This window comes from Octopus bimaculoides, chromosome 12 (genome assembly GCF_001194135.2).
Source record: "Octopus bimaculoides isolate UCB-OBI-ISO-001 chromosome 12, ASM119413v2, whole genome shotgun sequence".
NCBI lineage: Eukaryota > Metazoa > Mollusca > Cephalopoda > Octopoda > Octopodidae > Octopus > Octopus bimaculoides.
This window is the reverse complement of record NC_068992.1, coordinates 11130220-11156112: the sequence shown is the minus strand read 5'-3', so window position 1 is coordinate 11156112 and position 25893 is coordinate 11130220. Positions and strand designations below refer to the sequence as shown.

Here is a 25893-nt window from a genome sequence, read left to right as displayed (position 1 = left end):
GTGCATTTTTATATATATATATATATATATGCACACATATTCATCAGCTACACCAAGTTGGTAACTAATGTGTAAAAATGCACAAATTGGTTTCATAATTAATACATCACTCACATCGTTATCATTATTGCTTTCGTCATCACTGAAGTATGTATACGGCAATACAAGGTGTGTGTGTGAGTGTGTGCAGGAGAAACAGACAGAAGAGAAAAGACAGAATGAATTGTAAGAAAGGAAGATAAAAAGAAAGACAGAATGAAACAGAGATTAAAAGACATACAGGTTTAATTGAAATCACTTTTAAATCTGACAGGTAAAAGTACAGATTTATTATTTAAAAACTACAGAATATGGAAATATTTATTATGGTTGACAGCAATTTATAATTGTCACAACTGATTGTTTCATGCTTTTTTAAAGTCATTCATAATACCTACTTAGGTAAAATAATATATTTCCTTCAATCAAAAACATCAACTAGTTGTTATAGATCATTTAATTTAGTGGTGTAATTTTTGTTAAATCTCTACTGGACAAATATTCCAATAAATATGTTGGCATTTTTCTTATAACATCAATAATAATTTATTAAATTTATGTCCTTTCTCTATTAATTGTTATAATTATGCTGAGGATGGATTTTAAAAAAGTATTTTATAAATATGTTTAAATCAAAGTAATTATTAATAATAATCACAAGTATTTTAAAAATAAGTTCCCTTAAAGTAATCATCTCATAAAATGGAAATATAACAAGTTTTTCTGTTCTCTCAACAACAGGTTCAAATATAAACAGTATAATGCATACAGCCATGAATAACAATTAACCACTGAATTTATTCCTTGTTAGACATCTTAAAAAAATAATATATATTCTTGTATACTTATGCTTGTTTTAGTTACTGGACTGAGGAGATGTTGAAACAACACTTTGTTCTGTCGGTCTCATTTTGTTATGAGGATACAAGCAAACTAGTACAAGTTACCAAGTGGTGAAATACAAATACCAAGACATAAATATACACATCTGTGTATGTGTGTGTGTGTGTGTGTGTGTGTGTGTGTGTGTGTGTGTGTGTATGTATGTATGTATGCATGTATGTATGTATATATATATATAGAGAGAGAGATAGTTAGATAGATAGATAGATGAATGTATAACCAAAGTGATGTGAGTTTAAGTCTTACAACAGCAGCTGTTAGTGTGTGCTCCCTTGACAAAACGGGCGGGAGAACAACACTTAATTATCCCCCCCCCCCCCCACCAGTCGCTTATTTGATTGTCAAATGGTTAGCAATGCAATGACAAAGGGACATTGAACAGTTGCTAAACTAAAACAATAAACCAATGCTAATATATGTAAAAATTATGCCACCCATTGTGGATATGGAAAATTTTAAGAAACGAAAGTATATTTATAGAATAAACAAAATGGAATTTATATAACAAAATGCAAATATTATTGCGATTTTATGATAAAATGACACTATGCAAAGAATACATTCATAAACAAACATCTACCATAAGCGTCATTATAAGCAAATCTAATTTACATAACTTTCAGGCAGTTACTTTGTGTTTAGATATCCATAATGGTAAGATGCGACAGTAGACACCACTCTGTTGCTATGTCTTCATAGTACCTCAGTAAATATGAAGCCTAATCGTAGTTTCAGGAAGAAAACACGAAAGGGAACCAGCAGATCATTTCTACCAAATCTATGATGTATATGTATACCTAGCAAGATGATATTTGGTGACATTTCAGAGTTACTACTAAAAATAGCAATGTTTTAATATAGGCACAAATACCAAATATGTCTCAGGATTGGCACTTTCTGAATACCATTGGCCCCCAATTCTAGACTGGTACCTTATTCTATCGTTCCTGTTAGGATCATATTTAGAGTTGACATTGGTAGGATTTTAATTCTGAAGAACTAGGATGAATACTGCATGGCATTTTTGTTGATGGTCCATGATTTTTGCTAAACTATCTCCTTTTTCCCATGACAAAAAATTATTCTGATTTTGGTGCAAAGTTAGCAAGTCTTGTGAGTGAGGGGAGAGGGGTAGGTGATGCTATCAATTCCAGTATTTGACTGGCTCCTTTATTTTTATTGGCCTGGAGAACATGGAAAAGTCAACCTTAGTGAGTTTTGAATTCAGAACGTAAATAACCAGAACAAATACATTTTCTGACACTTGAATGATAGCAACAATAAAGATGACAACAACGACGATGATGATGATGATGATGATGATGATGATGATGACGATAACGACGACGATGATGATGACGATTATAATGACGATGACGATGATGGTGATGATGATGATGATGATGATGACGATGATGATGGTAATGATGTTGAGGACAATGATGACAACAATGATGATGATGATGATGATGATGACAATAAGGATGACAACAGCAATGATGTTGATAATGATAATGATGACGATGATAATGACAATGATGATGATGATGATGATGACAACACTGCCAATGTTGATGCTAACAAGTTCTAACTTTAGCACAAGACCAAAATTTTCGAGGGAAGTGTTCAGTAAATCAAATCAAAGTCTGTACTCGACTGATACATATTTCATTGGCAGCAGAAGATGAAAAGGATGAGTCAATCTGAATGAGATTTAAACTCAGATCATAGCAACACAACCAAATATCAGAGGCATTATGTCTGATGCTCTGTCAATTTTGCCAACACTAATAATAGATATCTGATTAGAAAATATAAAGGATGTTTTGATTGTAAAGCTATGAAAGATTAAAAAAAACAAATCTATCCTCACAATTACTATATTGCTATTACTATAAACTAATGCTAGAAGTTTTTCTCAGACATAAGAGCTTTTCTTACCAAATATTTGTAAGTCACTTAACTCATTAAACAGTGAAGACAATATCTGAAAACTGTCTTCATGCAATGCATCCAGAATAAGTCAGTTTGTCAGAGCTAAACCTTTTTTTTTCTGCAGAACTTTCATTAACCCTTTGGCCTTTAAACTGGCCATAGTTGGCCCAAATATTCTACCTGTTTTATGTTCAAACTGACCAGATCCAGCTTCTCACGCCTATTCTACAATCATCATCATCATTGTCGTTCAACGTCCACTTTCCATGCTAGCATGGGTTGGACGATTTGACTGAGAACTGGCAAGCCAAAAGGCTGCACCAGGATCCAATCTGATCTGGCAGAGTTTCTACTGCTGGATGCCCTTCCTAACGCCAACCACTCCGAGAGTGTAGTGGGTGCTCTTATGTGCTACTGGCATGAGGGCCAGTCACACGGTACTGGCAACGGTCACGCTCAAAAAGGTGTTTTTTACACATAGTACTTTATTACAGCTAGGTAAACTGAGCAATCTGAGAATGAGGTGTGTTAGTCATGGATAGATTGCATGACCAGTAACGAGATTCAAACCTCAGATCTTTCTGCCAGATGTCTGACATACTGTTGACAATCTGCAACTTATTTTCTACAATTAAATTATTCATGTCTTTCTCCATTGCTAAAGAAACAGCAGAAATTTATACCCTTTGTTTATCAGTATTACACCATGCCAGCTAAGGCAGCTGTGGATATCTTTGAACAGGATCTGTAATTTTTAATTATTCATCGAGGTAGTGATAAAAATTGAAATCTAATCATATGTAATTAATTCTTCCAGCTACATCTTAGAATGGCATGTTATATGATACACTACATGTAGCCATTGTTTCCCACATGGTTCCATGGATATCTAACTATTTACTTGTAATGCCTGTTTACATTTAAAAGATGGATTATGCCCTATGATCAGGATATCATTATCACCATTTTATCATCGTTTTTGCCTCCACTTTTCCATGCTTGCAGGGTTCAGACAGAATTTATTGAGACAGATTTTCTTTGACTAAATGTCATTCCTGTTGCTACCATTACCTGTTTCCAAGCAATATTTTCCTTGGTCAGACCTGTATGTGCAGAATATTGGAAATAAATTATATTCATTCACAACAACCAGACGATATCAAGCAAGGGGACGTAAATATTAACACACTCATGCATATATACATATACATATGACAGGCTTCTTTCAGTTTCCATCTACCATATCTATATTAGAAGACACTTGCTGAAGCTGCTACACAGCTCAACTGAACAGGAAATCATGTGGTTTGGCAGCAAACTTTTTAACCATACAATCTTGTATTAGATATTAAATAAATAAATAAAATCAAAAGAGAAATTCTTTATTATATGATGCATGTTATAAAAAGGATAACATATGTATACCTGCGTGTATGTATGTATGTGTGTGTGTGTGTGTGTGTGTGTGTGTGATTTAGAATTCTATGTAAGAAGCTTACTTGAATGTATCAACCAATGCCACAAGCCTTCGATTAGAACTCGATGCATATTATAGATAAGGGAGTAATATTTGATGAGATGCATGAGGTGAGTACCTCAGAGCAATAACTTTAATAGCAACAGAATGAGTAATGACAGAAAATCATTTAGGGACGGACTCCTAGATTAAGATGCTCTACCGAAGGAATGTTTCTTATGATTCACGATTCATGCTATTAACTTATTATGGATAAACTTGGATTTACACACTAACTTAAAGAGAAATCTAAAGTGATTAATTCAAGTTTTGCTGTTTTAATTTCAGTTAAATCACCAGAAGCTAACCAGAATCTGATTCCTTGTTGGGAATCTTTAAATAAATCTCTAATACAATTTACTTGCAGTTCATTTTAAGAGCTAATTTATTTACTCTAACATATCTTCTACATAAAAATAAAAGGTATGGGAAAGCACAGGCATAACTATGTGGTTAAGAAGTTTGCTCCCCGACAATGTCATTTCAGGTTCAGTCCCACTGTGTGGTACAAGTGTTGTCTCCTTCTTATAGTCCTCGCTTTGTAACATGTATCATGCTTTCATTTGTTGAATTAATGTTCTTATGTGCTTGAAAGCTGACACAGGCACTCTTTCAACTCTGCCACCATTTGACCTAGCTGTACATCCAGGTTGTGGCAGCTAGAAGGAGGGACAACTTCGCCAGTACTTGGCTGGTACACATTTTCAGGTGAATAGACTGAAGTAATGTGAAATGAAGTACCTTGCTCAAAGATACAACGCACCTGATCCAAGAATGAGACCAATGACATTGCAATTGTGATTTAAACATCCAAACCAAGCCTCTGAAGATTTATTTACATGATTTTAAATGAGACACATCGTTCTTGTTGCATTTAGGTTTAACTACGAATGTATTCTTTCAGCTCATCAAAGCATTTTTGTAGCAAGATGTAGGAAGGGTCTAGAGCCATTGTTCATGTCAACCTATTGGTTTGAACTACACTGTCATCGTTGGGACTTCTAGACTTCCACTATATGTGGCACATCAAATATCACAATTTCTTACTTTTTATGGCAGCTGCTACCTCAAGATTTAAAATATTCTTGTTTGGCCAAAAGAATTTATCTAAGCAAACGTTAGATTTCTTGCTTATTTACAATACTTTGATTAACTTTAGGAGGCGCAATGGCCCAGTGGTTAGGGCAGCGGAATCGCGGTCATAGGATCGCGGTTTCGATTCCCAGGCCGGGCGTTGTGAGTGTTTATTGAGCGAAAACACCTAAAGTTCCACGAGGCTCCGGCAGGGGATGGTGGCGAACCCTGCTGCACTCTTTCACCACAACATTCTCTCACCCCTGTTTCTGTTGTGCCTGTAATTCAAAGGGTCAGCCTTGTCACACTGTGTCACACTGAATATCCCCGAGAACTACGTTAAGGGTACACGTGTCTGTGGAGTGCTCAGCCACTTGCACGTTAATTTCACGAGCAGGCTGTTCTGTTGATCGGATCAACTGGAACCCTCGACGTCGTAAGTGACGGAGTGCCAACAACAACAATTAACTTTAGTTACCTCAGCATGGTTGCTACGGAATCTCTTCAATAATTCCAAAGCTTTTGAAAAATTTCTCTATCCTTTCTCAGCTATCAATATTTCTTTTACTCTGATACTTTACATCAAGCATTTTCAATTCATATGAAATCATGAACCTTTCTGACAGAACATCAAGAAGTAAAATAAAGGAGAAATGATTTCAAAATAGGACTTACATAAACTTCAACTATCAGGTTAATTAAAATCCAATTGCAATTCATATATTAAAATAAAAGCTATTGTAATCTATATGAACAAGTCATTGAGCTATCTAGCTTTCACTATTATTTCTCTGATTCTATAAGAATTCTTTGTGTTGTTATTGTACGCTAGTTATGGTGTATGTGATCAAAGTGTGTATTATAGCATTTGTTCCTTTCTAGGTTTCTTTCTAGCATGTCCTACTTGACTCTGTGGTTGCTGTCAATTTCATTAATCTCAGCAGGACACTCAAACATAACAGTTCAATTTGTTGGATGAATAATTAGTAAGGTTCATGTGTACTTCATTGAAGAAATGATGATATTTCAGCCATCAAATTCCAGATTCTTCAGTTACCTCGTTTTTTTTGTTTTTTTTACTGAAATAATTAATTTTGCTTCTCTAATTTGTATGCCAATCCATGTATTGAATTTTTCATTCCATTCACACTTTCTTAATTTAATGCCTATACATCTTTCTTAGGATCTATCAAGTCACACACGCACACACACACACACACACACATACACACACACACACACACGCGCACACACACGCATGCACATACAAACATATCAATGTTGACAGACATTCCTCTGTGTCAGGAATATTGCATCTTAACCACTTCATGTGGCTTAGCTTGCTTAACTTCTTTGTAAAATTAAGATATCCACGGGAAAATTGAGACGAATATTCTCTTTGATTTTCACTTCTGAATCAATGCTTTCATAACTCTGATATTTACATATCATAGAGTTTACATTATCACCAAACTTGCAATCATCAATGCAGAAGATTGTTGTATTCCAACATGTTACTTGCATATCTTCATATTAATGTAAGGTTGATGACTTAAGGAACTGCATTAAAATTACACGTTGTGCTCACAATTTATACGCTTTATCACTTCTACCATTTAAATTACATTCATCTTAACCTATTACACTCATTTAACTATTTATTGTCAGTACTATATATAATATAATATATAACTGGAGGCGCAATGGCCCAGTGGTTAGGGCAGCAAACTCACGGTCATAGGATCGCGGTTTCGATTTCCAGACCGGGCATTGTGAGTGTTTATTGAGCGAAAACACCTAAAGCTCCACGAGACTCCGGCAGGGGGATGGTGGCGAACTCTGCTGTACTCTTCCACCACAACTTTCTCTCACTCTTACTTCCTGTTTCTGTTGTGCTTGTAATTCAAAGGGTCAGCCTTGTCACACTGTGTCATGCTGAATATCCCCGATAACTACATTAAGGGTACACATGTCTGTGGAGTGCAAAGCCACTTGCATGTTAATTTCACGAGCAGGATGTTCCATTGATCGGATCGACTGGAACCCTCGACATCGTAAGCGACGGAGTGACAACAACAGTAGTATATAAAAATATTGTCAATATATAGAAGTACTAAATGATTAATAGGTTAACATGTGTTATAGATTTCTAGGGTACACTCACCTACCTTTTTGACAAATTCACTTGGAGAGAGTACTTCCCTCTCCACCCTCACTTTTCTTTCCAAGTTAAACCTGAAAATGTCGACCAGGACTTGACCAAAGAGGAAGATGTTTGTCCCCGATTTTTTAACCTTGTCCACCACACAACTTCTTTTGATATAGCTAAGGCCTTGTCAAAGGTGCCCAAATGTATTAAAGGTGTGTGCGTTGGGGGTGATATGCATGATGGACTAGAATTCTACTGACATGAAGTAACAGTTGTTCCACATAACGTCCTATGTCTGCAATGCTTGGACACAACCTGAGTGCATGCATATTCTTGGAAGGAATAACTCAATGTAATGGTTAATGCAGGTGGATGGTTTTGAAAATGGGTGGGCATAAAATGGGGGATAAGCAAAAGAGTGAGATCTGTGAGTTTGAACAATCTTTTTGAGAAGGTGACACAAGACTAAGAGGTTGTCATGCATTTTTGAGAGACTTCATGACAATCAGTCAAGTTGCTTTCATTTAGATGTATGTTTAGAACATCAGCGCTGTCCCTGATTTGAGAGCTGTACTCTATTGTGGATCTCACAATCACTTTATAGAAATGGTTAATAATTATTTTGGAGGACTGAAATATTTTCTGTCCCTGAATTAATTGGCCAAGCTTTACAATGCAGTGTTTGTAATGTTAAGAACGTTCATTCACCAGATGGGTACCTCAGTGATAGAGAGCTTTAGTGTTTGAAGTGAATGTGAGATTTCTAGTTGTATGCTGTCCTATCAGTTACTAAAACTTGAATCCACTCACTCTCGGCTTATTGTTGATTTACCAAGATCGTTGCTTTTGTTATATATTTAATGACTTGCATAGTTTCGGTTGAAAATGGATTTTTTGAAATATATTTAGCCCTGACATATGCAAAAACTGCTTTGTGTTTGACAATAAAAAGTCTTACGTCAACTTGATGAGTAATTTTATTTATTTCCATTTATACATTCCATATATACATTTCTCCTGGCTTCATTTTTCTTTCAAAATAATGTTCCCACACAAAATATGACATTTTCATCAATCTTCAAATCTATTCAGCTCTTTCATGTTATGTTTTCTTTTTCTTCTTCTTTAAATTACATTACCTTTACAAAATGTATCCTTCCATTGAAAAACATGGAATCTTTATTGAATTTTCTAGATAATTGCAGAAGACAATTTCTTTGCTGAAATAATTCGAAATTCCATTAATCTTTGTTCCATACCAGATTACTGATTTTAATGAAAAAGAAAATTGTTAGACCAAGACAACTTTAATTCAGTTTCCCCAATCAGATCACGTAATAACACTCTTTCTCATCGAAAACATATGTTGCATCATTGTAATTTCTTTTGTGTTCCTTGAAATTATATTTAAGTTTTGATAACCTCATATTGACCTTATTCTTAATAAATAATTCTACATATGTAAAACAGAAGACATTTAGAAAATTCTATCGCTATTCAGTTACTGGTTGTTGTATGTGCAAGTATGTGTGTAGGAGCTGCCTTCTTGTGCTTGTAAGTTTTTCACAAACGTGATTGTGTATATGTGGAGGTGTATGTGTCTGATATTTACTAGTTCTACTGAGCTTCATTCAGTTATCTGATTCACAATACAAAGATCTAAAACACTGCAAATGAAGTATACCATTCTGAATCATTTGTCATTAATTTCATTTTCATTTCATTGCCAGAAGATGCTATTGCACATAACGATTTAACCTAGTTTTCATAACAATTCATTGCATTTCTAATCATTCACAAATTTTACTCTTCAAAAAGAATTAAAAGCCAATCTTTAATCAATTGGACTCTTTTGCTGAACTGCTATGTTACAAGGACATAAACACACTAACACCGGTTGGCAAGAGATGGTGGGGCAAACACAGACACAAGGATACACACACACACACACACACACACATATATATATGTATATATGTATATATATATACATATACATATGATGGTCTTCTTTCAGTTTCTATCTATCAAATCCACTCACAGAGCTTTGGTCAGCCTGAGGCAATAGTAGAAGATAGTTGCCCAAGGTGCCTCACAGTGGGACTGAACCTAGAACCATGTGGTTGAGAAGCAAGCATCTTACCACACAACCATGCCTCTGCCTATGGATGATAATTTCTTAGAGATATGGTGAGAAATTCCATAACCTACTGGAATGTTTCAGTACTGTAAAATATTTCCTCTACATGGAGTGTATCTAGGACTTGTTGGCCTCTCAGAGAGACTTCATCTGTCTTCATAAGAAATGAAGAATTTAAACTTAACAAGGTATACAGAGTTACTGGTACAATATTGTATCTTGTTGTAAGGCCGCAAGCTGGCAGAAACGTTAGCATACCAGGTGAAATGCTTTGTGGTATTTCGGCTGTCGTTATGTTCTGAGCTCAAAATCTGCTGAGGTCGACTTTACCTGTCATCCTTTTGGGGTCGATAAATTTAAGTACCAGTTGTGTACTGCAGTTGATCTAATCAACTGGCCTCCTCCCCACAAATGTCAGGCCTTGTATCTAGAGTAGAAAGGAATAATGTATTGAGGAGTGGATATCAACAGTTAACCTAGTCACATGACAATCTATCAACCAATCAAAAACAACTACAAGTTTTGTTTGGAATAAAGTAAAAGTGTGATTTATATATTTTTAACTTCTTAAATAAATGGAACAAGTTTAGTGATCTTTTCCTTTGTTAAAATTGTGTAGTTGTATAGTTTTAATTCTGTGAAACAAAGTAAAAAAAATTATTATCAAATTATTTCGAAAATGCTAAAATACTTATAAATGTTAAAGTGCATATTATATATTACTTTCAATATTTCTCATAACTTTGAACTATTAACACATTGTATATTTGAATTCGTGTATAAACAGATAAAGCCTAAAACTTGTAATATAATTTTTTAGCAATTTTATCAAGATTATGCTTCATAAAATCTGAAAAAAAATAAGCTATCTAGAATTAAATTTCAATAAAAGAAAATTGATAATTAATAATTGTTAGTAATTTTCAAGATGACTATAATTTAGCTATCTGCTGCCAGCCAACGGTGAAACAAGTTGTGTTATTATTCAATGAAGTAATTCTACAACTTAGTCTGACACTTTTTCTCTCTAATCTATATAATGTGATAATGATTGAAAATTATATGAAATCACTGTAAACCACTTAACATACTTCTCCTGACTTATTGCTCTCAATTATTTTGGTCACTTTTACAAGAAGAAACTTTGTGACTGAAATGAATTTTATTTTCAATGCAAAAAGAATATTATACAAATTCTTGTAAAGTACTGATTTAGCAAGTTTAAAAAAAAATCTGTCAGTTTTATTCAGTAATAAGGGAGAAAAATAAATTTCAGAGGTCTCTCTAGTTAGAATTTTTCTTGTTATTTATTTGTGTTAGCTACTAAAGCACGGATTGGCTAACATTCAAATCGGTAATTTTTATTAAACTCAACAATACATTTCTGTATAGTATTAATTGTTGAAAGATACAGGTAGAGTTATTCAGTGCAGCGGTTCCAGAATTACATTTCAAAAACTGCATTTTATATAGAAAATATAAAATGATTAATGACTGAAGTATGTGTTTGAAAAACTCGTGCTCTTTTACAGAAAACTTTACAAAATTCCATTATTTCAGATGCATGCCTCTGTGTGTGTGTGTGTGTGCATGTGTGTGTGTGTGTGTGTGTGTGTGTGTGCATGCACAAATGCATGTAAGACAACATAAAACTGCAATAAAACATATTTAAAACACTGCCATCCATGCTATCAAAGAATTATGTTCATTTCAATCTGATTCTTTAGATTAATTTTCATTTAGATTTTTTTAAAATATTTCTCTGAACTCTTGACAGTTAAATCTCTGTTTGATTCCATTACTGTGGGGAAAATGTCTATGTTATGGAGAAAAGATTCAGCACAATAATTTTTATACATTTTACTTTCACAATTTATGAATTACATTTAAGTATTTTAAGTATGACAACTAAAAGAAAAACCCCAAAAAACACAAACTTTCATGTGAAATGAATGATATATTATCTCTTTTAGATCTTCAATAACTGATCCTCTCATTCATTATTAACTTTAGGTGCCATCCTATTGTTGATACTGCAACACTGGTTCTCAGAATTTGTCTTGGTCTTGAAATCTAATCTATCTGTTGTACCCCACACATCTCCAAGTTTCTCACTCATGCTCTATTCCTTTATTCAAACCCGCAATATCAAATGTCACAGCATCACCAACATTCCTAAATTCCGAGGTCTGTAGCTCTGTTGCTCTGTAGAATTCTGTCTAATGTTTCTCCTACTGAGACCTTCTTTGACTATATAATAGTGTTACCCATAAAAGCTAAAGGTCAGCATCACCACCACCACCATCATCACCCTCACCAGCCCCATCATCACCACCATCGTCATTTTGATGTTCACTTTTCCATGTTTCCATGAGTTAAATAAAAATCAAGGCAGATTTTCTATGGCTGGATGTTTTTGTCCTGCCCTGTTTCCAGGCATGGAAATATTCCCCATGTCCTTTCAACATGAATGAAAAAATTGCTGGATATGTTTATCTTGGAAGATTGCAGACAAAACACGCCACTTGTATGACAGCGATGTTTGTTTGCAATTAGTATGTAATATCAAGAATAAGCTATTAAACTGCTAAGTATTAAGCTGCAAGTTCAAACCTGTTACACATATTCCTCTGACCAAGCAGACTAATGATTAAAGACACTCCAGCCATGACCCTCCTGTACTGTTTTTAGACTGTAGTCAAGTCTACATCATCTAATGAGCCACTTTTTTTAAAGACAGTAGGGAGTGAGTTGAGATAGCTTTGGCTGCTATTTTTAGCAGATTGAGCAACCACATAGATGTGCTTTTATTGGCATGAATTAAAATCCTTGGAGGATTGAACCGTAAGTTGTAAAAGGACATAACTAAATACTGTCTAACATTTAGTTTAATTTAATTCCATGACTTATTCTTTCTCACATTCTACCTGTAATAAAATACACAGAGGCTGTTACAAAAACAAGAAAAAAGAAGATCTGCAATTCTTCCTGGAAATTTTACATGATGTTATCAGTAGAAGAATAAGTTATCTAAAAATCGAAGTTTACTATTTGAAAAAAAAGAAGTCGTTTACTTTTATTTTATTGAACTTTAAGTTTGTTTGATATATGACCAAAAAACAAAAAAAAAACTAAGAAACATGCTTTAAACAATTTTTGTTAAAGTTAGCATTGAGAAGATAACCACAACCCTACCTTCAATTCTCTGTTTAAGTGGAGTAAAAAAAATATTACAAACTGATAGTTGAATAAAACTGCCAGCATTGTATGTACATATAAAATGCATGCACAAACATGTGCACACACACACATGCACACATGTTGAGGGTTGCATGCAATCTTAGTAAAGGAAAAAAGAGACATGTAACAGGATGGACCAGAAGCAAATAAAAGAAAAAAATATATTCATCTATTGTAACAAATAAAGAAACGAAGGATATTATTAGGATTTGACAACAAAATTTAAACACTTTTTGTAGATTACATGGAGCACACACAGGCGCATATACACATGCACACGCACACACACTCACACACACACATATATTTAGATTGTCACACATTTCTTTGAAACTAAAAAAATGCATTCTTAGTTGCTTTCTTTTTCTTTTAATTAAAAGGGAAAAACTAGGAGAGCTTGTAATAGGTTTTGTAAATTTGCCTTTTTAAAAAAAAATTCCTGACTTCTGGAAAATCCTTGACTCAATTTCATTACTTTAGATTTTGATTTATATATTCTCATTTAAAGTGTAAACAGGAGGAAGGGGCTCTTGATTTTTGTTTTTCCCAGTAAGTATTCTAAAATGTATTTTACTATTTCTGTTTTAAATTTTTTTTTTCTCCACTGTGTTTAACTTTTTTGACTTTTAACAAATACTGACAAATAATTGAAGAACTTATCTGTTATTTCACCATTTACCATTTTCCACTCCAAAACAATACTGAAAAACTCTCCCAAGTACTTTATACTTATACTTACTGTGCGTCGAAACTTTACTCGATGATAAAAGAGATTCTGGTTGACTTTCCAAGACTAATGAATTACAAATGAAAAAGCAGCATTATGTTTCCACTGTTGCAAGCAATAATAGCCTGGCTCACTGGTAAGCTTTGCAAATGTTAACGCTTACATGTCCCTTTGCTTTATTATGCATGACTATCATGATGGTAAATTAAATTTATAAAGCCAAGGTTCCTCTTAACTCTAGCTAGTTTATCTTGATCATCATCTTTTGATACAGTAAGCATGAAGCAACTACAGTGTTGTTAAATAGAGTTTAACTCTAAAAATCATCAATCTTTTACTCTACAACTCACTAATGACTTTGAAGTATTTGCAGCATAGTAAATATTAGATTAAGGAAACTAAGTCAAAGAATCATAGAATAGAATCAGATAAGTAAAAGTAGAAGAGAAAATATTTTGTGTTGCTGCAGAATAAAAGTTGGATTGAATAATTTAGAAAATAAATCGTGTTTGAAACAAAACTAAAATTTCATCTTGAATAAACTTGTATGGTTTTGTTCTTTCCATGCCCTACAACAGAGATAAGGTTTTTTTCTTCATCCTTATTTCACGAGTGTATGGATGCAATAGAAAATGTGCAACCATGAGAAGGAAGTGGTCAGAAAGAGAAAAGTGATTGGTGGGTGAGGGCAAGAGAGAGAAAGAATGAGAAAGAGGGAAAGGTTTACAACAGGAAGGTAAAGGAAGAATAATAGTCAGTTTAAGTCAGAAAGGGATTTTTTTTCCCCACCAAGCAGGTCAGTTTGAATGACAAGAAACTTTCTAATAATGTTACTCAGAAATATATAATTCAAATGGCCAGAATCAGGCTGCAGGCACTTGAACATTCTCTGTGTGGCCCTTTGAAATTATTTATTTTCTTTCTTTGATTAGTTTCCCCCTATGCATGTGCAGCAACTAATTCTCTGTCATTTCCTGTCAATCTCTACTATCTCTTTGCTTTCATGGAATGAGGATTCACTCCCCAACAACAACAAAAACAAGACAAAAATTTTGTCTGAAACATAGGTACCTTATCTTTGAACAGTTTATGAAATTAAGAAACTAAACTATTCAACAGCCATGTCATTGTAAGTTTTACTTTTAATTAAAATTACTTTATGTTCGATATTCAGAGTAAGTGTTTTTTCTTTTTTTTTTTCCTATCTTGGCTAAACTGCTTTGAACAAATTGTTGGAAACCTGATATCAACTGTTATTTATTCTTAACGAGAAGGCATTATAAATTTAAAAACAGATGAAGAAAAATTTTCTTCAGTTGAGATAATTTGAGTCATTTGGAATTTTACACAAGCAATTTAACTAAATATATAATTCTGTTTGATGACAGGAGAATGAAGTAGTTAGAGAGGCTGCACAAGTCAGTTTATGAAGTCTGTTACACAAGAGATTGTGATGATGCTGTGGCTGCTGCTAATGATGTTGTGGTGACATTGATGCTAATAATGATTACAAAGATGGTAATAATAATGAGATAGTAATGACAGAAATGGTAATAACGATAACAATAATGACAGTGGTGATTGCTGTTGATGATAATAATAATGACAGATGATAGCAAAGGTAATATTAACAAACAGCATCAGATGATGACTTGATGAATAGCAGCAGCAGCAGCAAAGGTTGATATTTCTAAGTTTTTGGTTTATCAGTTTATTTAAAATCTGGTGAATATAAATTTTAATTTGAATAGAGTTTAGTTAATATTTCTGTGAGAAGGAACCATTGGCTCAATACCATACTTTTACCTATGTAGTCATGATCAGAAACAAACACCCTCATGGCCCTCCTAGCCTTGGTTAAGCAAAATATCAAAGCTGTGATAGATTAAAGGAGAGAGGGCTTGGCAGGAAACCTGAAACGTTGTGCTTGCTCAAGAACACAATGTGCCACCAGTTCAGGAATTGAAACCAGACCTAGTGATTATGAGCATAATGCCCTGAATACTAGGCCACAAGCTTTCACAAATATCATTAACAATGTACATAGAGGCTTAGATAAGAGTGTATATTACATGCTCAATATTCCACATATGCTATCCACCAATCTCTTTTGTACAGAATCATTGCTTGCACTTCCTCTCTCTCTCGATCTCTCCTTTCCACTCATGGTTTCTGTCTCTCATTCACCAAAAAATATAATACATATAAATTTGAGAAATGAAATTACAGAAATGGATATTAAAGAATTTGACTGCAAGCAGTTAATAGTGACATATAATTTTCCTTACTATGCATCCACCAACAGCTCTCCTTAAGTCTGTCAGTGGTAGTAAAGGAGGTAGCAAATATATGTTTGTGTGTGTACATATGTGTATGTATGTATATACATAAGAATATATATATATATATACATCATTATCATCGTTTAACGCCCGCTTTCCATGCTAGCATATATATATATATATATATATATATATATATATATATATACACACACACACATATATATATATATATATATGTGTGTATGCGTGTGTGTGTGTGTGTATATATATATGCACACATATATGTGTCTTTGTATGTGTGTGTATGTATGTATGCACCACTGTGCAAACTAATGTGCAGTTAAATGAAAGAGAATTGCAGAATCTATATATGTGTGCAGTGCTTTTAATAAGAAAAAACGTTGATAAGACTGTAAATGTATTTCTATATGAATATGTGTATGCATTTCTATGGACATGCACATGTTATATATATATATATATATATATATATATTATCATTTGCATACAAATACTTGTGTATATGCATAAGTATGCATATAGATACATTTGCCTATATGCATGTAAGAATGTATACATTTATAGTTATATTCTTTTGTCATAAATAAATGTTTCATTGAACTAAATTGAAATATAAATCTATTTTTCAAGGGTTGAGGGAGAGAATTTTTAAAGTTGTATTTAATAATCTAAGAAATAGTTTCTTTTATGTTGCTGTAAATTTGTTAATGATGTTAAATATGAGCAAAATCATGAAAGAGGTTAATTCAAATTCTGTTAGGCTCAACTTTACTTTTCTTTGCTCCAAAAATGACCCTTTCAACGAATTCTACTAACATGCTGAGTTTTGAATCCTTTGCCCGTTTCTCCCTTTTGTCTAAAATCAGTCTTGTGCCAATGTTGGAAATTTATATTGGATAGGAAGATCTTTTCTTACAGATTAATCAGGTTAAGTAGATTAAATATTACAGAAAATTAATAATAATAATAATAATAATAATAATAATAATAATAATAATAATAATAATAATAATAACAATAATAATAATAATAAATGAAAGGCAGTCGACCTCGGCGGAATTTGAACTCAGAATGTAAAGAGAGACGAAATACTGCTAAGCATTTTGCCCGGCATGCTAACATTTCTGCCAGCTCACCACATTTGATAGCATCTGATATTGTTACCTTTTCATATTGCAAATGTAACACTATGAAATTTTTTTACCATTGCAAAATCGATGTAGGAACCAGTTATGCACTGAGCTTAATTCAATTCACTATATCCCTTCTCAACATTTGTGGCTTTACATCAATAACTGAGTTGATGTTCACAGTTCATCAATTTTCAAATCATTTAGACATATTTCTGGCTAATGTATGTTATTATAGTTAACAGTATAGAAATTTGGGAGTGAGATGATAGAAAGAATTATAGCACCCTGCTAAATGACTCAGCTAAATTATTTAGATATGTACTTCAATATTCCGAGTTAAGTCCTGTTTTGGTGAGCTTTGCCTGTCATCAATCTAGGATCAATAAAATATGTATCAATAACAAACCAGAGCAAATCCAATTATTCAATCAACAGTGTTCCTCATAGAAAATTAACCTAATGCCTAGTCAATAGAAATAATTTTCTATTTATCAAACATGCATGATGTAACATTACGAAAACTGATGGATGTCAGGAAACAGAGACAGATTAATAATTTTAGAAATATTTAACAACGTTACCATTGTATAGACCTCATATAGCAAGGCTAAATTTATGAAGTATTAACTATTGCTTGTTCAGAAATTGTTCAGTTTATTGTCATTGTTTTTTTTTTCTTTTCTTTTTTATTATTTCTCATGAGAGATATCATTATTCACACTACTCAAAACCTAAGTAACACCAATTTTTGTAATGGACAGTATTATTAGAAAACCAAAAACTGAATAAAATTTCTCATTATGGGATAACTCTTTCAGACACAAAGCATCTGCAATTAGTGTTGTAAAAGATACGAGTATTAGTTTCTTAGTTATTTTCGGAACAAAAGAACAACAAATAAAGAGTAATAGAAATATTTATGTTAAATTATGCAAGTGGAAAGAATATCTTAAGCCAATTACTCTTATTGTATTGTGTCTTTTGTTATCTATTTTTAAATATTATTTTAATGCATTTCTAATATTCAAAAATATATGGAAATAGTTAAAAGTTGACAAATCCTCTTCACTGTTTGGAAGGAAAATCAATAATACTTTAGTGTATTTAAAATATTCCAACTTTAAGAATCAATGAGTTCTTGCATTAGAAGCAAGTATTTCATCGCTATTTCTTGCTTCTAACGATGTCTGATGCCACCCATGTAGTGTTCTGATATGTTGACTTAAGACGTAGCTAGTCTATTGTGTTAAAAGCAAGAAAGAAAATGTTAACTTTCGAATTTACTTCAGCTTTATATTGTCGATAGACTGAAAAAGACTGCTGGATTCTAGCAAAATAAACACAAAATAAAAAAAAAAATTGTGTCATCTTAGACAAGGTTAAAAATAAAATAATGTGCTTGATTGATCAACTTGAAAGTCTATGAGATTTGAGTGGGAGAAAGTTCAATAAGTAGAATTATAGCATACAATGCAGAAGAATAACAGACTAATGATAAAGTTGGTGGAATCTGCTTTACACACTTGTACACATAAGAATCACTTCAATGCATCAGTGGCAAATTAGTGGAGCTATTGCTACCATGTCAATTATGATACCTCATGGCCTCTGAGTTGTAAACTCACCAAGGTCAGCATTGCTTTTCATCTTTCCAAAGTCAATAGAAATCTTCCAAACCATGGCAGTGGATATGATGGAACTGTATGCTTTGTGATATTTGTTCCAACTCTTTGTGTTCCAAGTTCAAGTTTCACTTAATCTACCACTCATTAAATCTTTAGGTTTCTGGTTTGAGAGTACTTCCTCTCCCTCCACCAACACTGGATTAACCATTCAGCTAAATAAACACATGCTTAGAGCATCAAGGGAAGGGGAGGACACCATGGAAATGGTAAATGGTTTGCAGCACAAAAGAAATCACTTTAAACTTGCTGAAATAATATTCAAGATGCTTTATCTCTACTAAGTATAGAAGTAGATGTGTTACATAAGATTAAATTTGAAGATCTGATCGAAAACTTTTCATTTACAAAAAGGAGGAGAAAACTTTACAAATATGAATAAAGTGGAATTATACAAAAATAAACATTATTTTCTGACTTACAGTTAGTTTTGTTTCATTTTGGAGAATAGAAAAATTCATTTATGGTTAATTATTGTATATATTTTGAATTACATATATAGTGGTACACATAAATCTCTTAAAGGCTTAGGGCCTGTATGGGACAGAATCCAACCTTGGTCTCCTCCCTCGACTCTCAGAATCTCTATAAAGTGTCAAGCCTTCTTTCCTAACTTAAAAAAGTATTTGAAGACTTTGTTTTTATGTGGTTTATTTTTAGTTTTTTTTTTTGTCCAAGAGCAATAAAAATAACTGTCATATACTGGGGCTGTTTCAATTGACTGTTTTACACACATATGAACTTTTGCCGTTTTGCTTCTCTATCTACTGTATGTATATACAGCTCTGTAGAATAAACCAGAAAAACCTGTCTTAACCATGGATAAAATGAATAGTAATGGGGTGGGGGCATAAAAATTCCCACATTTCAGTCAGTATTCCAACAATATTCAATTGATTAGCCATAGCTTGTGGCCACTGATTCTACTACATGATATAAGCAACCTTAAGCAATATAGCTCGTTTGTACTCATTGAATAGAATTAGCAGTAGTAGTAGCAGTAGTAGCAGCAGCAGCAACAGCAGAAATCACATTCTATACTATTGAGCTTTCAATTTCCTGCAAGTTAGTTCTCTTGATAAACTTTCATTTCATTTTCTAATAACAACTTTCTCATGATTTCAATGTGGATTGCTATTTTGGAAAACAAAACCATGATGCAGTCTATATTTGGAACCGTCTTTTAGTGAAAAGAATTTTCCTTGAATAGATGTGCATATATGTGTTTATGTATAGTTATACACACACACACGCATATATAAAGAGAGAGAGAGAGAGAGAGAGAGAGAGGAGAGATAGTGAGAGAGAGTAAGAAAGAGAGATACATTAATGCATATATATATATATATGTGTGTGTATGTATGTGTATATATATGTATGTGTGTGTATGTATATATATATAAATATATATATATATATGTATGTATTTATATATATATATTGAGAGATTAAGTGTGCACACATGCAAGAGTGCATGTGTGAGCATCATGTATTTCATAATGTTCTTGTACAGTATAGAAATTTTCATAAATTCAAAGAAACTGATATTCAATTGTAAACATCTATACGAATACATCACACACACACACACACACACACACACACACACATGCCCATGCATGCTTAGTAATCTTTATTTTGTTTAACATGCAGGGCCCTGGAGAACTAAATATGAAACAGTGTGAAAGTATTCTTGCAGCCAGATTTTCATTTCAATTCCACTTGTGTCGTTAACCATTATTATCAGATTATGAACATCACAACATTCATTTCTCACCCTTCATACTTATGTCAATAGTGCTAAACAGCATCACCCATCCAAGGCACATGTTTATCATATATGGAATATGGTAACAAGCTCATTATACACACACACATACATATGTGTGCACGTGTACACACACACACGCATGCACATATATAATAGGTGCAGAAGTGGCTGTGTGGTAAGAAGATTGCTTCCCAGCCATATGGTTTGGGGTTCAGTCCCACTGTGTGTCACCTTGAGTAAGTGTCTTCTACTATAGCTTCTGGTCAACCAAAGCCTTGTGAATGGATTTAGGAGATGGAAACTGAAATGAAGCAGTCTAATGTGTGTGTGTGTGTGTGTGTGTGTGGCTGAAGTTAAATGACTGAAACAAGTAAAAGAATTAAAAAATATGTATATAAACATTGGATGATTTGACTGGAATTGGTGAGCCAGATGACTGCACCTTCATTGTTTGCTTTGGCATGGATTCTATGGTTGGTTGCTCTTCCTAATGCCAACCACTTGACAGAGTGTCATTGGCATTTGGGAGGATACTTCCTTGTGTGTGTGTGTGTGTGTGTGTGTATGTGTGTTTGCATGCACGTGCATGCGTGTGTGTGAGGGTGTAACAGAGAAATAAGGAAGAAGATGCTTAAATACCTATTCACCATTCCGGTAATATGACTCACCTGATCTTTTAGTTCCTGATTGCAGGTGTACTATTCCACTTTTTCTAGTCTTTCACAACCACTGAAGTTAAAGTACACCCAGTGACAGATACTTTTGATAAATAAAATTCATTGTTTGACTTCTTGCATTACAATAAGTCTAAAACCATTCTTTGCACTGGTACAATATAAGTAACATTTATTTTTTCCCTTTTTATTTCCAGATTCAACATCATCCACCCATTCAGGTAGGAGAAATTATTTTTACTAAAATATTTTATTATTATTATTATTATTATTATTATTATTATTATTATTATTATTATTATTATTATTATTATTATTATTATTATTTTCTTTACTGCTATCATTATTTCAAGAAACACAAAAACTTTTGTTGACATTCACAGTTATTTAATATGAATTAAATTTATATTAATTTCTTTATTTTTCATTTATTTTTCTTTCTTTCTGTTTTTTTTTTTACTCTTTTTTTTCCACATTTTCTGGAAATAATCCAAACAAAAGAAATTTGTCCCCGAAGCCTCCTTCTTAATTCTACAGCACTACTTAAGTAGATGTGTACAGCTCTCATAGTTTTAATTATACACTTCATTAAACACAGGCAAATTAATTTTTCGAAATATTTTGCAGAAGTTAATCAACGATTAACATTTTAAATGCAGAAACAAACACACATGCATACACACACGCATGCACATACATATAAATACATAAACATACATATATATGCGTGTATATGTATGTGTGTGTGTGTATATATATATACACGCACACATACATGCACACATCTATTATTGAATGAATAATTGATATATGACTAAGATTATCTTTTAATAGAGAGAAGAATTAAGTTATATACATTTAGAAGCCGTTGTTCCAAAGAGAATATAAGTTTGTGATGCTTAGTTCAATTCCTGCGAATGGGTTCATTGTTATTCTCAAATTTTTACCAATACATATGCATATACACTTACACACACACACACACATGTACACACATGCACACACACACACATGCACATGCACACATACATGCACACACACACACACACATGCACTGCACACATACATGCACACACACAAACATGCATAAAAATGTTTGAGAGAAGGAAAAATAATTCTCCTTTGGAACACTGGATCTTGAAGAACACAAAGCTACAGATAATAGCATGTAAATATTTGGTTGGAAAACCCTTTTGGTGAGAAGAATTTAAAGACTGGCTGCCTGCCTGCAACAATATGTATGTATATAGACACAAGTGAGCAGAGCTTGGATTATTTCTTTAGTTTTAGACGAGACCAATTCATTTTACCTACTTTTCTAATGTTGTTGGGAAAGGCATGAATGCCACAACTTATATTTCCTTCTTTCATAAGTAGATAGAATATTTGATCTTTGTAAAATGAAAATCAATATTTACAGTTATTAGAAGAGTGGAGATGGCCAAAATGATAAAGAATTCGTTGAAATGCTTCAAAGCATTAACTATTCAATTATTTCTTGCTGTTTTTGTGTGTCTGAGGTCACTGAGTTCATTGAAGTACGAATAATTTATATAATTTAAACAAAAATGAGTTAAGAGGTACAACTCAGAATGACAAATACAGGTGTATAAAATATCATACAACATAAAGTTTTGGCAATTTAACTTATCTCCACTTCTAGAAGATGTATCAATACTACAAAATTGCAATTAAGACCAGTGCCACTTGAGAAGGGGAGATAATCTCAGCAGTCAAGAATTTCTCCAAAGCTGACATGCCGTAAAGGAAAGAGACAGCCTTATTGTCTAGCGATAAAAGGACAGTCATGGACATGTATTTCTGGTTCTTTACTCTGGCATAATCTGTCAGCCAGCTGTAGCACTTCAGTAAAAAGAAGATTGCTATCAAGTCAACAGGATATCATGCAAACAATCAAGGCATCAGCAGTGTCACTGGACATATAACACACCCTTAGGAAGTGATTCAAACTTATGTGGAACTCATTAACCCTTTAGCATTTAAACTAGCCACATCTGGTCCAAATACACTACCTCTTTTATTTTCAAACCAGCCGAATCTGGCCTCTCACTCCTACTCTACAATGTCATTCTAAAGTCATACAAGCACATCATCAAAATCTTGAAGTTACAAGACAATACGTGATTAATTCAAAACCATATAAAAAGCAAGCATTACATTCGACAGTAGATGATCCTTCCTCGAAAGAGATCCCAGCCCATCACTTGATCACTTCAGCAAGCTGTTGCGGGCACACCTTTTCAGCTAAGTAGATTGATGCAATACAAAATGCAGTACCTTGCGCAAGGATGCAATGTGTCTCTCAGTTTGAGAATTAAGCCCATGATGTAATGACTATGAACCCAATATCGAAGCAACTACCTGCCTTTATCAAGGTGGTAGCTGTGCAAAAATAATTAATGAATATTTTGTTAGCTTTCAGCTCTGATTTGAAAATTTCCATTGAACTTGGAGAAGATATTTGTATCACTCCTTTGAGTCAGCACATGAAATCTAAAGACTTCAGTAGTGTCTTCACACTTCTACTGAGTTATGTTATTAACCACTACCAATATCAGCACCAAAAAAAATATTCCTTTTAATAAATGCCAGCTCTGTGTCTAGTCAGGAAATGAATATTTACTTTAGCAACCAACAGATCTTCCTCTATTCCTTAGCAATGAACATTAATTAAAACACAAAAGATGGATATTTAGCAATATTTCATTGCTGTTTCTATAGCTACATAAATTGAACCAAAATATTAATTACATATGTACAACACAACATTTCCTTTCCCCATAGAATACAGAGAACAAGTTAGCATAGTGTTTGTTTTTTCCATGATAATTGTATGCTTCTAATAAATTCTTTTAAATGTTTAATAAGCAAGTTTTGTTTAAACAGAGGTACTAAAAACTAATATTTCTTCATACTTTTTGTTTATATTTTCCTTTAGTTTTAGCTATTAATACAACTTAATTAGCTTGTTGTGTTCCTTAAGTTTGCTTTAAAAATCTTTTAACAATATTGCATTTTTTTTTTACTAACATCAAAGGGGATTGCATCAGCCTTCCTCTTCCTTCATTGTAGGCGTTTTCACAAAAGACATTTATGATATTTGCATTAAATTTTGAGAATCACATAGTAGGAGGTAAAACTTCCTGAAAAATTGAATCTGCGTGCTAGTTTCCATTCCTTACTGAAACACTTGCATTTTCAGTTATGCAGCAAATACTTTTGGGAAAATTACTGATTGCAGCTGTTTTGCATGTTGTTTGTGCCTTTTTTTTATAAACTGGGCTCTGTGACTCCTTTACTCTTTTTCTAATCTCAATCATTGGACTATGGAAATGCTAGGGTGCCACCTTGAAGGGATTAGTCTGTCTTTTGCACTTCAGTATTATATTTTTTAAGACTACTACTAATTCTACCAGACTATGTTTTTGTTTTTTTACCAAACCACTTAATTTTGAGGATGTAAATAAAATATCTGTTGTCAAATGGTACCATGTAAACACAAATCACAAAAAGAAACTAACACACAAACACACACACATACATGACGTGTTTCTGCACAGTTTCCGTCTCTAAATGCATTCACAAGGCATCGGGAAGCCTCAAGTTATAAAAGAAAACACTCAAACGCTCAAGAAACTACACAAACAGATTGAATCAGACACCACACAGACATGCTTTACCAGTCAAAATATTTCCATAAAGGGATTTTTACACCCTGCCCTGCCAGTCAAATGAAAAAAATAGCTTTTAGATTTTAGTTGAGTGTATTTTGGTGCATATATAGAATACACAATGCTCTCTGTCAAAACTAATAACCAAAGCTTCAGTATAATGATGCCAAAATGGTTATTAATGCTGAACATAATAAAAGATCATGTCTAGCACAAAACTGGTTATTAAACTTCACAAAGATTTAACAAGAAAATATTTTCTCAGTCAGACAACAACATAATTCTATAATAGCTATGATGATGATGATGACGATGTCAATTGTGTCTTACAGTAGTACAAGGCTAAAAATTTTGCAAGGAATATAAAGGACATATATAATATATATTTTACCAGCCCAGGAGGAATGAAAAGCTCAGTTAACTTCAGCAGGATTTGAGAAGGGCATTAAAAGATAAAACCAAATATTGCTAGAGATTTAGTCAAGTATTCAAGCAATTCTTCAACTAAACTACCAATAATGATAATAATAATAATAATTATTATTATTATTATTATTATTATAACAATAATAATAATATCCTTTTCTACTAAAGGCACAAGGCCTGAAGTTTGGAGGAGAGGACTAGTTGATTACATCGACCCTAGCGCATAACTCGTACTTAATTTATCAATCCTGAAAGGATGAAAGGCAAAGTCGACCTTGGCAGAATTTGAACTCAGAACTTCAGGACAGACAAAATACCACTAAGCATTTTGCCTGACCTGCTAACGATTCTTCCAGCTTGCTGCCATCATCATCATCATCATCATCATCATCATCATCATCATCATCATCATCATCATCATCATCATCATCATCATCATCATCATCATCATCATCATCATCATCATCATCATCATCATCATCATCA

At 33.2% G+C, this 25893-nt stretch overlaps 1 protein-coding gene across 3 annotated transcripts in view; it reads left to right on the top strand.

Moving 5' to 3' along the window:
* Window positions 1–25893, top strand: part of LOC106872298 (zwei Ig domain protein zig-8) — a 569829-nt gene that overhangs the window by 449853 nt on the left and 94083 nt on the right. For all 3 annotated transcript variants that reach the window (XM_052972105.1, XM_052972103.1, XM_052972104.1), the window contains one exon: window positions 21487–21510. In XM_052972105.1, coding sequence (XP_052828065.1) covers window positions 21487–21510 — 24 coding nt within the window. The remainder of the gene's footprint in view (window positions 1–21486; window positions 21511–25893) is intronic.